Source organism: Lynx rufus, unplaced genomic scaffold (genome assembly GCF_022079265.1).
Source record: "Lynx rufus isolate CCGP_SWC_20201006 ecotype Redwood Valley unplaced genomic scaffold, mLynRuf1.p SCAF_5, whole genome shotgun sequence".
NCBI classification, from domain to species: Eukaryota; Metazoa; Chordata; class Mammalia; order Carnivora; family Felidae; genus Lynx; species Lynx rufus.
The window spans coordinates 10,319,369-10,332,897 of record NW_025814867.1 but is presented as its reverse complement, the minus strand read 5'-3'; the positions used below and the strand labels follow the sequence as shown (position 1 = coordinate 10,332,897).

The 13,529-nt window shown below is 43.4% G+C and overlaps 1 protein-coding gene across 1 annotated transcript; it reads right to left on the bottom strand.

Annotated features, from left to right (window-relative positions):
• Nucleotides 1–2,079: 2,079 nt before the first annotated feature.
• ZNF662 (zinc finger protein 662) lies at nt 2,080–12,839 on the bottom strand. The gene is made up of 4 exons (XM_047100216.1): nt 11,668–12,839; nt 10,665–10,778; nt 8,518–8,619; nt 2,080–7,527 (listed from the first exon to the last, which is right to left on the bottom strand). The coding sequence occupies exons 1-4, from the start codon at nt 11,804–11,806 to the stop codon at nt 6,497–6,499; spliced, it is 1,386 nt and encodes a 461-aa protein (XP_046956172.1). The 5' UTR covers nt 11,807–12,839; the 3' UTR covers nt 2,080–6,496.
• Between the last annotated feature and the right edge of the window lie 690 nt (nt 12,840–13,529).

Here is a 13,529-nt window from a genome sequence, read left to right as displayed (position 1 = left end):
GTTCCCAGCATGTTCCACTCCCCTCCTTCTCTATTTCCTCTTCACACAGACTCGCATTTTCCAAAGGAACATCAGAGAATCTGACCTGCCACCCCCAGGGCAGACATATCAGAGGAGCTTAGTCCCATTTGCCTGAGTATCCTTTGAGTCTCCCAGGAAAATAGTAAAATAAACTTGGGGCCTAGTGGTCAGATTCCATGCATTCAGAATTACTATGTTCTCAAAGAGAATGGGGCAGAGTCAAAAGCCTGTGTCAACTTCTCCATAGGGTGCCTTTGGTGGGCAGGAAACACATCTGAAAGGAAGACCAGCCTATAGTATAGGACATATAGTCGAGGATACAGGCAACAATTGATTGTCTGATAGACAAATCTACATTGTCTTTCTCATTTCTTCTTGTATTATCAACAAAATAAAATGTTATATACTTGAAAATTAGCAACAATTGATTGATAGACAAATCTACATTTTCTTTCTCATTTCTTCTTATATTACTGACAAAATAAAATGTTATATACTTGAAAATTAGCAACAATTGTCTGATGGACAAATCTACATTTTCTTTCTCGCTTCTTATATTATTGACAAAATAAAATGTTATATACTTGAAAATTAGCAACGATTGATTGATCGACAAATCTACATTTTCTTTCTCGCTTCTTATATTATCGACAAAATAAAATGTTATATACTTGAAAATTAGCAACAATTGATAGACAAATCTACATTGTCTTTCTCATTTCTTCTTATATTACTGACAAAATAAAATGTTATATACTTGAAAATTAGCAACAATTGTCTGATGGACAAATCTACATTTTCTTTCTCGCTTCTTATATTATTGACAAAATAAAATGTTATATACTTGAAAATTAGCAACGATTGATTGATCGACAAATCTACATTTTCTTTCTCGCTTCTTATATTATCGACAAAATAAAATGTTATATACTTGAAAATTAGCAACAATTGATAGACAAATCTACATTGTCTTTCTCATTTCTTCTTATATTACTGACAAAATAAAATGTTATATACTTGAAAATTAGCAACAATTGTCTGATGGACAAATCTACATTTTCTTTCTCGCTTCTTATATTATTGACAAAATAAAATGTTATATACTTGAAAATTAGCAACGATTGATTGATCGACAAATCTACATTTTCTTTCTCGCTTCTTATATTATCGACAAAATAAAATGTTATATACTTGAAAATTAGCAACAATTGATAGACAAATCTACATTGTCTTTCTCATTTCTTCTTATATTATCAACAAAATAAAATGTTATATACTTGAAAATTAGTAACTTTTTATCAACTTTAGTGTGTACAACGTACTAGAGACCAGAATGGAGCTCACTTCTCATTCATGCCAAGCACACTTGAGCTCAGCCTGGACTAGGTATGCTGGAAATGGGAGTGGAGGCTGAAAAATGCAACGCCTGTATCACTTACACCAGGGAAGTAGTTCTTCTCTTGGGGAAAAAGAAAGTTCAAAGCAAGTCTTCTTGTTTTCTTTTTGCTAAGGTAAGGAAGTAACTTTTCACTTACCTCTCAACCATTCAGCAGAGAGATGACTTTCAATTTCAGAGAATATGCTGTAGGAGACTCTACCTCTCCCTAAGTTTTGGAACACTGTTCAATAAAACAAAGTCTTTGTGGATATGAAAAATATCTGGTCACTTCACAAGAATTTGACGTAAAATATAGGGGACATAGCAAACCCGAATTTCATATACAGCAGGGGAGGGGAGGCTAGAAAATATGTCAGAGACAGGAAGTTATCCACTAGGGAATCTGGAACTGAAAGTATTATATTCAAATTTGGAAGGTATGCTAAGGTATGACAAAACATTGGTCTGGTGGTGTTCATGAAATTAAGTTTAGGGTATGAGAGGTACCTATTTAGCCATGCAAACTCCAAGCAACTGAGATGAGATACAAATGAACAGCTTGTGTGACTACTGAGGAAGAGAAAATGCGACATTAGGTGCTGTACAAGAAACCAGTGCTTTCAAATACAAGCCTGTATCAGTATGACGAAGCTGCAAACGACAGAGAACTCAAATCCAACTAGTTTAACAAAAGATGTTTATTGGCTCACATGACTGAAAATTCCAGAGGTGAGTCTATTTCAGGTAAGGCTTGGGCTAATGGCTCAAATGTCACCAGGGACCCAGTTTTTCTCTGCTTTGCCACTCTCTCTTTTGGTACTGACGTCATCCTCAGGTTCCACATGCTAACACCAGGAAGCTCCAGACTACCTCCCTCTTAACAGAATAAAAGTGTTGTTGCAGTTCAAGGCCTCATATCTTCCTATATACCATCCACAGGAGGACAGAATATCTCCTTTGGTTGCTCTCAAAGAAAAGCCTCTCTCTTTCAGGCCAGGTAAATATCTCCTCAGATCTCATTGGCTCTGTGGTCAAAGTAATAGGGTGTTGATGCACCTAGGCTAACCAGGATCCACTTATGAAGTTGGGGGTGGACCCAAACCAGGTGGCTGAGAAAGGATGCTTTCCCAAAGAATATTTGGGTTACTGTTCCCAGACAGAAGAATGGATGCTGGGAACCAACAAAGAGATGAATAGTACAGAACCCTGATTTGGCCGTGACAAAGACATGCTCAGAATTGCAACCACTGGTTTGCAACAGAGTTGCTTCTAAGACAACTCTGTAGCTACCTCGGAGTTGAAAAATAGGGGGGATTTAATAATTCATTCCCCCGAGAGATTCTGGGCAGGCCAGTTAATTTTCACTATGTGAATGACTCTATACACTGTTTTTATATTTCCTTACTTTCCAATCCTATTTTGGAAAATTTGGAAGATAAAAATTTACCATAATCAATTCTTGATTTTAATATATTGCTAGTTGGGATTTATCAGAAAGTATCTTATATTTCTAATTTTTTCCTTTATATGTCTCCAAAATTTAGGAAATGAGTACTAATCATTCCTCTTCTGACTTCAAGATGTGTGGAAAGTATTATTACAAATTGGAAAATCTTCCATGTTATGATTCCTTCATCACACATTACAGTCTTTGATATAGGCTCAGGACTTCCAAGTGCCTGTCTCTGGGTCTCTGGTAAGGAAAAGACTAGTTAGGATTTTTTTTGATAGGGGCCATCCATTTCTACGTGCTACTTCTTAATCCCTCCGAAATTTGTGTCTTTGCCATATGTGGGCAATTCTTTGTGACACTCCTAAAATTTGTCTTCCCATCCCACCACTCTGCCTACAAACATTTCCATCTTTGAGGGAGAGTTCCTAGGGTTGATCAACTTCCATGGTGCTCCTCCAGAAGTCCAAACTGTTTCTTCTCTTCCAGGTTCCATTTCTGTGGTTTCTGCTTCCTATTCGTTATCTGTCTCTCTCCCATTTTAAGATACTGACGTCATCTAGGATACACATCATCTTCACTCTGGGAGCTTATTGACATTTAGGATTTTAATGATTACCTCCTTTTAGCACTGGTCCAAGTATTCGACCTTATTTCAACTGCTGCCTGTGTAATGTGTCCACTGGCGATATTGCCAGCCTCTCACTGACCTTTTTTAGCCTCTCTTCCAGGCACTTCCTCCTGTCCAACTCCCTAAATATTGAATCGGTGTTTCATAGGACTCTATCCTGGGTCTTCATATTTTGCTGTATTCTCTGGAGGCAGTACTGTCCAACAGAACTTTTTGAAATGATGGAAATGTTCTATGTCAACACTATCCAATATGGTAGTCAACTCCCACATAGTTATTGTGTGCTTGAAATCTGGCCAGTCTGATAAGAACCTAAAACTTACAATTAAATTTAAATACCTACATTTGGCCAGTGGCTACTGTGTTGGATAATGCAGCTCCAGGAGATTTCATTCATTTCTTCCCACAGCTTAAAATACCTTTTGCTCATTTGATGACTCCCAAATGCAAAGCTCTAGATATCACTAACCCAGAGCTCAAACCCATATATACAACCACCACCTGGAATTTCTACTTGTATATCTCACACATATCTGAAATGTTAATCCAAAACAGACTTCTCGATTTCTCCCTCCCCAAACCTATTCCCATTCCAGTCTTATTCATTCCAGTAAATGGTCTGCTATCTAACTCAGCTGCTCAAACCAGAAACCGATCCCTAATTCCTGTTACTCCTATATCCAATCCTTTAACAGGTCACTGATTTTTTTCCAAACTGTATCTTAAATATATTTTCTCTCCATTTCTACAACCACCACCCACTCCAAGCCACTCTCATCTCCAACCTGGACTGCTAGCAGTCTCCAATATGACCTCTCCTTTCACTTTTGTCCCTTAACAAGCCATTTTCTACACAGCAGCCAGGGACCATCTCAAAATGTGAATCAAACATGTCATTCCTCCACTGAATGTCCTCTAATAGCTTTTCACTTGGGATGGAATTGAATGATCTGAGCCACCTATGTCTACAAACCTAACTTGTGCCCCTCATACCCTTGATCATTATGCTATACCTAAAACCTTTTGGTGTCTTGAACATGCCAAACCCTTCACACATCAGAGTCTACAGAGATGTTCCTCTGCCTTCTGTTCTTCCTCCATTCTTCATATATGTGCCTTTTTCTCATTCTGAGAGGTTTAATGTTACCTCTTAGGAGAGGTAGGCCTTCCCTGACTATTCATATAGAGGGTTCCTCTCTATCATTCTCTCTCTCTCTGTACCATTCATTTCCTTTGTAACACTTAGCAATTTTTAATAAATTACTTGAATTTTTTTTGTTTGGTCTCTCTCATTAATGTTCCAGAAAGGCAGGAAACCAATCTGACTTACCATTGTTTATGCAGCATGAAGCATAGTGCTTTACATGCAAGCAGGTACTCAGTGATTATTTGCTTAATAAACTTCCCCCAAATGCCTGTCCACATCACTCATTTCCATTTCCTGGTTCTGTTTGGTACAAAAGTTTTCCTACTTAGTAGAGGCACCCTAACTAGACTATGCTAGGCCAAGTTCTCCTTACTACGTCAGCAATCAGGGGCTCTAGAATTAATGTTTGTAATTTTCAGGAACCAGAAGTTTAGTCCAAGCCAGCCTCTGGCTTCTCTTCCTTGCTCCTTAGTCAACAATTATATTACCTGGCTAGGAGCTTCTAAAGCAGAATGCCTAATTAGCAGAGAGGCAAACTGCAATCTGAAAATGGTTCTAAAGGTGAAGTCTGGAATGTACGTTTCATCTGTTTTGGCCAGTGCTCTTCTCTGAATAGGGCCTTTGTTTCTCTAACCCTTGACGGTGGTCAATAGCATTCTCTAATAATATAGCTTACTCTGGGATGTGGGCTATCATGGTGATGAGAAGGGACAGGCTGGAAGGGGATTTGGGATAGTAGAGCAATCAGAGAGGTTATAGGTATACAAATTTTTATGGAAACAAAAATCTCCCACTTGGTTTACATTTTCCTAGTCCCAGATTCCTATCTTATAACACAAGGGCAGTCAGGTCTCCCACAACTGCATAACCCAGACTACTCTCAGTTACTTTGCTTAAGTCATCTTGGTGATCTCAAAGTAGACCACAACTTCTGAGGAAGAGAAAGTTCTGGAGTTGGCAATGTAACTGCACTATCATCTGCGTCAAATGGTTTTCAGTGAGGTAGACTTTTGAAAACAGTATTAATAAGCACTTGTATACAGAAAGAATATGCCCAGGAAGACACACAGCCAGTAACAGTGATGGTCTCTAAGGAGGTAGACTGGGAGACAGGAGTGACAAGATTTACTTTTCAATGAACACCTTTTTGAACTATCTCAACTTTTTTTTTTATCATGAGCATATTATATCTAGTAAAAAATAAGTTAAGTTTCAAAATTTGAAAAACATAAAAGAAATAGTGTTGGTCCTCAAAGAGCCATTTAGCTGGACTAACACACATGAGACATTAGAAAAATATAAGACAGCACATAGTTAAATACCAATGTGGACAGTACTGACTACAAGTAGAAGAGGAACAGGGGTCTGTTCAGTTAAAGGAGCTGGGTCTTAGATGAGGAAGGGAAATTTGTAGCCCAGGGAAACTTGAGCAAATAGAAATGAACAGAAGCAGAAATGTGTACAAATAAAGAACAGAAAACTCTGGAGTCAGATAGGCCTGATTCCAATCTCTATTCTGTAACATATTAGCTGAGTAACCTTGAATGAGTTTTACAACTTCTTTCAACCTCAGACTTCCCATTAGTAAAATGAGGATAAGTACGTACCTTAACAGGATTAAGGAAAACAAAAGAATGTATGTAAAGTGGTTAGCAAGTGCCTGACAGAGCAGATGCTCAACTAAAAGTTGCCTAGCATGAACATGGTTGAACAGTGGGACCATCTTGCTAGAGTACAGGGTATCTGTTCAGAAGGGGCAAGATAATACTGACTATTAGAGTTATAACAAACCGTGGACAGTCATCTCGTTTTGTCTCTGGGGCTCCTGTAGCATAAGAATTATAAACAAGCATCACCCTTATGCCTTCTCTAATGTTCAAGAAGGTGGGAGGTGTGATAATTACAGGGTTTCTCTCTAGCATGGCGCCTCTGGTGCTTAATCAAAACAGAATTCTGACTGAAGGCCTTCCCACAATCATTACATTTATAGGGCCTTTCCCCAGTATGGATTCTCTGATGTCGGATAAGGTGTGCCTTGCAAATGAAGCTTTTCCCACAGTCAGTACACTCATGGGGCTTCTCCCCCGTGTGGACCCTCTGGTGCTGAGCAAGATCTGAGTTCCACATGAAACCTTTTCCACAGTCCTTACATTCATAAGGCTTCTCCCCAGTGTGGATTCTCTGATGTCGAAGCAGGGCTGGGTTCCGAGTAAAGCTTTTCCCACATTCCTTACAAGTATATGGTTTTTCTCCAGTATGGATTCGCTGATGTTGTGTAAGGCTTGTGTTCTGACTAAAGCCCTTCCCACATTCCTTACATTCAAAGGGCTTCTCTCCAGTATGTATTCTCTGGTGCCGAATCAGGTTTGACTTCCAAACAAAGGCTTTAGCACATTCTTGACACACATAGGGTTTCACCCCAGTGTGAATTCTCTGATGTGCAAGGCAATGTGATCTAAAACTGAAAGTCTTCCCACATTCCTTACAACCATAGATCTTCTCTCCATTATGAACTCTCTGATGTTGGTCAAAGTCTTCAGTTTGATCAAAACACTTGCCACATTCTTCACATATACAGAACACCTGCTCACTGAGAATCTTCTCATGTATAACAAGGTGAGTATTAACATCAGTATTCTCTGAACCATCTTCTCCTGAGATCATCTCATCTTTGACAATCACTTCTATAACATCATTTGCAGCGTTCTCCACACTTTTCCCATTGGAGTAGTTGCGCCACCTCCCTAACCTGCTTTTTCCCTCCTCACAGGTTTTCCCAAACCAGAATTCCTGGGAACCACACCACCGGGGTCCACTTGATAGCACCATGTGGTCTTTTGCCTCCTCAAAACCTTCCTCCTTCAGAATAAAATCTTCTTTCTCATTCTTCAACACACCCTCTGAAAGAAGAAATCAAAGCTGCAAATGTCATCATTACCAATAATGGGGCAAATAGCATCACCAAGTGGTACTCATACATCCATTGCACTTCAAGTGTTACCTCTATGTCCCAGTGGCCCTGTCCTAGCTGAAAATGGCACCACAGGGCGAACACACTGAAAGCGACCAAAGTTTATGCTACAGAAAGGCAGAAACTAGACAGAGTCCCTGAGGGCTAGGATTCCCAAGCACCAGACCAAGCACAGAGGGAGCTCTCCAGGAATAGTTTAATTGAATCTAAGGGAGACAAGTAAGAATTTCTTCTAGGTAGTCTAGTTTATAACATGAGAAACAACATGTTCGGAAATAAAGAATCCTTTGTGGTATACCTGGGGAACCTGAACTTGTCACACACAGTGGGGAGCAATAAGGAGAATCTTCCTCATACTTGTCAACACTAAAAGGAAATGTGGTCTTTTCATTCAATCCAGTCACCAGGTCCACCATGAAAAGGGATTCCCCAAACTACTTTATACACAACTGGGCAAAGACTGCCTCCTCTTTGTTCCCATAGTGTTTTATCCACACTTCTGTTTCAGTATCACACCTTAAAAACTAACAGAATGAATAAAACACAGCATTTTCTTTTAAAATACTGGTTGGCCATAGCGGCCAGTAGGCCATCTGTTCAGTTACAGCCTATGATCCAACACACCCGAATTTAATTATAATTGATGATGACCAAATGGAAGCTGGAAGCTTAAAGTTTAACTTTCCTCTTATGGTTGACTTGGGGATTTTTAGAGGGTTATTTATTTATTTATTTATTCATTTTAGTATATGAAATTTATTGTCAAATTAGTTTCCATGCAACACCCAGTGCTCATCCCAAAAGATGAGAGGGTCTTTTATTTAGAACGTACGTGGTAAAATGGAATTTTAACATTTTACAAAGGAAAGACAGAGGAAAACATGTGCCTGGGAGAAAAGTGTTCATTCCCCTCACTTACCAGTACAGATTAGGCTTGGACCCTCTCCTTGCAGTTTCAGGTTCAACGGCTCTTCCACCTGTTCAAGATGGGAGATCGCAGCAGGCTTCAGAAATGGATATCCTGCCCGGGTCAAGATATAAATAAGGCTAGCTCAGTGAGAGGAGTGGGGCCCATGAAGAAAGGAGCAGAGATGGAAGTGGTAAGGGGGAATGAAGGTGGGTGGACAGATCGGTACACAGATGACCTGAAACTGGAGGAGGTTAACAATATAAAGGACAGAAAACAGACCTTCAGGGAAGATGCGATTCCATCAGTTCCCTATAACATGAAAACGCATCACTCATTTTTAAGTGTCAAGAAAAAATAGGGGACTAAGTTTTCTTCTTCACCTCCCCTAGGAGGTGAACTCCAGTTCACATGGAATAGAATTAGGAAAGGATTGAACTGCAAAGAACTATTCCTGAGGCTATGTTGGGAAACCACAGCCTCTAAGCTTAGCTTCCTTCCCGTCTGTCCATCTATTGCCTTCTCTTTCTACAAAGGATCAATGATGGATCTCTCCATGGCATCCATTAGAAATGGCCTCACAGCCTTCACTCAGCCATTTCCAGAAGTCACTTCTTATTCTAATGACAGACACCTCAATTGCAAAGGTCCACTCTAATAAACTCTTCTTCAGGCTTAGCTAAGATTGGTCTCTTCATAACTCCCATCCAATGCCTTCTAAGAAACAGATCAATTTTTCATCCTCCAAATGACACTCTTTTATATTGCTGAAGCCAAGACTGTGTGTCCCCTGAGTATTCTTTTCTTTAAGACAAAAATGGACTTTGAATAGGGACATGTCCTCAAAGGAAGTTTGCTGCAGGTCAGGGAGTTAGGGTTTTACTCAAGGAATGACTTAGCTGTTGGTTTTCTGCCTAAAGCAAAGACGAGAAATTCCTTTGGGTGGTGGGAGAGTAAGCACTGAGATCCTGAGAGAGTGCAGAGGACAGTGTAGTTGTCTCTCTACATCCATTCTACCAGCACCACCAACCCCTACCCCCACCCTGCCCATTATGGAGAGCCCTGCCTTTTGGGGGACAGCGATCCCAACTCCAGTTCCTAGTGTACCCCTTACTGGTCTAAGACCAGCAGGTTAGCCCGCCCTACTCACTACACGAGAGACGGTTTCAGAAATCGGCAGTCTAGGCCAAGACAATCAGCGCATGCTATTTCCCTGGCCACAGCGATTGGTTTAGAGCTGGCATAAGACTTAAGATGGTACATCCCAAAGGCCTGAGGAAGGCCTGCCCTATTTCTCTCCCTAGGTACGAAGCAGCAGAGCCTTGGTTACAACTACCAATCACCTTACAGCCACGAGAGGAGCCAGGCTGTAGGCAAAGCCAGCATATAAGGAGACAAGAAAGAGCAGAGACTGAAACTGATCAAGCTGTAGCTGCACTCTGTGAACTTCCTACTTACATGAAATAGCAAATACCTTTTTTGTTCAAGCCAGTTTGAACTGGGTTGTTACTTATAATCAAGGATATCCTAAGACTCTGGAAAGACAGCCAGACACAGCAAGGAACTGTGAGAACAAGGAAGTTGAGGGCACAGCTCAAGTTCCACTGTGCCCACAGAAGAGCTCCTGTGGGAAGAAGATGGAATGGTGCCAGGGAGGCCATAAGGGGCATAGATGTCACTAGCAAATTAGGAACAGGAAAGCCCTATGTTCCTAAAGGAATGCCAGGGCTTTGCCCATCAGAAATCCCTGAACTGGAAGTATATGGCTCAGAATTATTGAGACTTCTTGATTTCTAATGACAAAGATGACCATGATAGCCCAAAGGGCCGTCAGAATCTTCTTCTGGAAGATGATAAGCAGGCTGAGAAAGTAGAAAGGCCACCTCAGAGTGTAAACAGAAAAGTCAGGGAGTACAGATAAATGGTGGCCATGATAAGAACAGTGGAAATGAGGAAGAGGCAAAAGAGGTAAATGAAAAGGAGCCAGGGTGAACAGACTCAAGAAGAGGGAAAACCATGGGGACACAGGAAAAAAGGGGGGGAGGGGAGGAATCCCACTGGTGTCTATAGCACTAGGTTAAGAGAACACATACCTACTACACTGTAAAGATCAAGACAAGGGAACTGGTCAGATGACTGGCACATGTACCCTCACTCACCTGTGGAGACGCCCCTCGGGCACTCTCCATCCAGAGCTCCCTGAGGAGCCTTGCACCAGGGCGCTTCCCCTCGCTCCAGCTGGGAAATCAGAGCCGGTTTGGGAAATGGAAATGCTGGTTGAGGGGGAGGAAATGGGACAGGCAGGTGAGTGGGGTGACATAGAGCAATCCCAAGGCTCCTCCCAGGCTTTGTCTTCAGGGGCAGGAAGGGAAAGAAGGGAATTAACCAGGGAAAGCGAGAAAAGAAAGTCCAGGGGAAGGGCCAGGAGACCCAGGGCAGCAGGGCCAGGAGGCTGACAAAGGTCAGGAATTAGACCGAGAGGTGCTCAACAACAGTTTGAGTGAGCAAACGGATGATTCCACTCGTTGAGAGATTGAGCTTTTTTGTTCTCTCCCTCTCTTAGAGCGCTCAAGTTCAGACATCTGCATCAGGATGCTTGGTATTGGGCTGGGTCTCCCAAACTAAGCGGGTGGGAAACTGAGGGTTTGGTGGGACACCAGGAATCTGCTCTCTTCCTACTGTACCCATTAGCACAGGAGTTGAGAGTTAGCTCCCACCCTGGGGCAAGAAAGGCTGATGTGAGGCCCAAATTTACACCAGGACTTCCCACTTCTTAGCAACCGCTGAGGCTGGCTCATTAAGAATCCAAGAGTCTGGGGGCGCCTGGGTGGCGCAGTCGGTTAAGCGTCCGACTTCAGCCAGGTCACGATCTCGCGGTCCGTGAGTTCGAGCCCCGCGTCAGGCTCTGGGCTGATGGCTCAGAGCCTGGAGCCTGTTTCCGATTCTGTGTCTCCCTCTCTCTGCCCCTCCCCCGTTCGTGCTCTGTCTCTCTCTCTGTCCCAAAAATAAATAAACGTTGGAAAAAAAAAAAAAAAAAAAAGAATCCAAGAGTCTGAAGTTGCCACTCAGGTGAGGCTTATCAAAGACTCCAGAGCTTCTGAGGAAGGAGGAGCCGGGGAACTCTGGAGGGCAGAAGCAGAGTCCAAAAGGAAAGACCCTTACCCAGGGAAGCCACAACCCCATAATTCTCCAGCATCACGTCCCTGTACAGGACCCTCTGAGCAGGGGCCAGGCCAATCCATTCGTTCTCAGAGAAGTAGACGGCCACATCCTCGAAGGTCACTGACTCCTGAAACAACATGTGTTTAAATGCCCTCGGACAATTCCAGACCCAGGCCTACAGTAGGGTAGATGAGGCACCAAGTGGTACTGGAGGGAATGCCCATTGAGTTTCTGCATTCTGAATGTCTAAGGGAACTCTCAGCGGATCTGTGTCTCCTACTTACAAAGATATGAGGGATCAGTCATCAATTTCTCACATCCCTTCATCTTAACTTCACCACATCACCTTTTTCATGAGTCTCTGCAAGCTTCCCCTTTCCATCCTGTGCCCAGAACAACTATGCGTGCCCTAGGTGCCATCCTTTCTCCACAATGTACCCTCCTCCAGAGGTCACCAACCCTTCATAACAAGTACAATCACCATTTACCCATTTGAGCCCATGCCAAGAACTTTACATATATTACTTTGTACGCCTCACAGCCTATGAGGAGGGTATCAGATTCACTTTATAGAAGAGGAAACCGAGGCTCAGAGTTACAGAACTGAGACAGAATTCAGGCCTGTCTGACTCTCTGGCTCTTACTTACTGTACCACACTGCCTTCTATCCTCACTCCTGCCACCCCTGCTGCCCCTGTGTGAGATTCTTTCTCTTCTCTTCTCTTCCTTCCTGTCACTGCCACTAGCCAAAGAGGCAGCTAAGGGCACCTGAGAACACTCAGGTTGCTCTGGAGGCTGGACTTCAAAATTCAGATCCAAACTGACTTTGCTCCCTGCACTCTGCCCCTCCAACACACTCTCTAAAACACCCCACCCTACTCTTTCTTCCCCACTTCCCAGTCTTAATGTCCCCTTTTCCTGTATCTCTGGGAGGCCCAACCTTCTGCACCTTCTCTCTCACTTTCCTCTGTAAGAAACACAAACAGTGCTAATGGAGAGCCATCAAGACTTACTTATAATTCCCAGCCACTGCCTCATTTAGGATCTCAATCTCCATACTATGGAGGGGCTGACTCTGTTCCATTTCACATCAGTCCTTGCCCTACAAAGTCCCCACAGAGACTTACCCGACACTCCAGGGCTCAGACTGGCGGGCCGGATCACCCTCACCTACCTCAAAATGTCCAAATCCTCTGCACGCAGACCATTCCATTCACTATTCAGAGACCCAGTTTACCTGCCAAAGATCATCTCCTGCACCACCACCCTCATCCCCTATCCTGTCACCATCCTGTTACGAATCCAAACCCTTTCCTTGCCCAAATTGCACCTGCAATCTGTGCCATTGCACCTGCAGCCCCCCTCCCCCCTGCCTGGAGATCCAGTTCCTCCCTCCAGCGCCAGCAACCTCATATTCATCTCAAGACCCACCTCAAACATAACCAGCTCTCTTAAAACCAGTGATATGGAAATTCTGGACATTCGTCGCTGCGCACAGCACTCTGTGAACACCTCCTCCCCAGCACTTGGCTCATGCCTGTGCAGCCGCACGTGTGTTTCCCCGGCTGGCGCCAAGTCTGGGGGATGTCGAATTCATTCTGCTCCCTGCCTGTTCCTCCGGACCCTCCACTCTGGGCTGTACCCCGATTTCCCGGCCGCCGCACTGCCCCCTCCGCCCCTTCTCTGGACCTAGAGCACCGGGCAGGGCCGAGCCAGCTTCGTAGCGCCGGCCCCGCACTCACCGGGCGCGCCCGGGCCGGCGCGCGCAGTCCCGGTAGCAGCTCGAGTGCAGGGCCGAAGGGGGCGCCGCCCGCCAGGGCCGCGGCCGCCATGGCCAGGGCCGCCCTCCCGGGAAGCGAGCG

What these genes read in the sequence shown, in the direction of transcription:
- ZNF662 (XM_047100216.1), bottom strand. Translation starts at nt 11,806, where the DNA reads ATGTTGTTTCAGGAGTCAGTGACCTTCGAGGATGTGGCCGTCTACTTC. An exon ending in TGGGGTTGTGGCTTCCCTGG is followed by an intron (nt 10,779 to 11,667) that starts GTAAGGGTCTTT and finishes CCCCTCAACCAG; the next exon opens with CATTTCCATTTCCCAAACCG. An exon ending in CCCGAGGGGCGTCTCCACAG is followed by an intron (nt 8,620 to 10,664) that starts GTGAGTGAGGGT and finishes TGACCCGGGCAG; the next exon opens with GATATCCATTTCTGAAGCCT.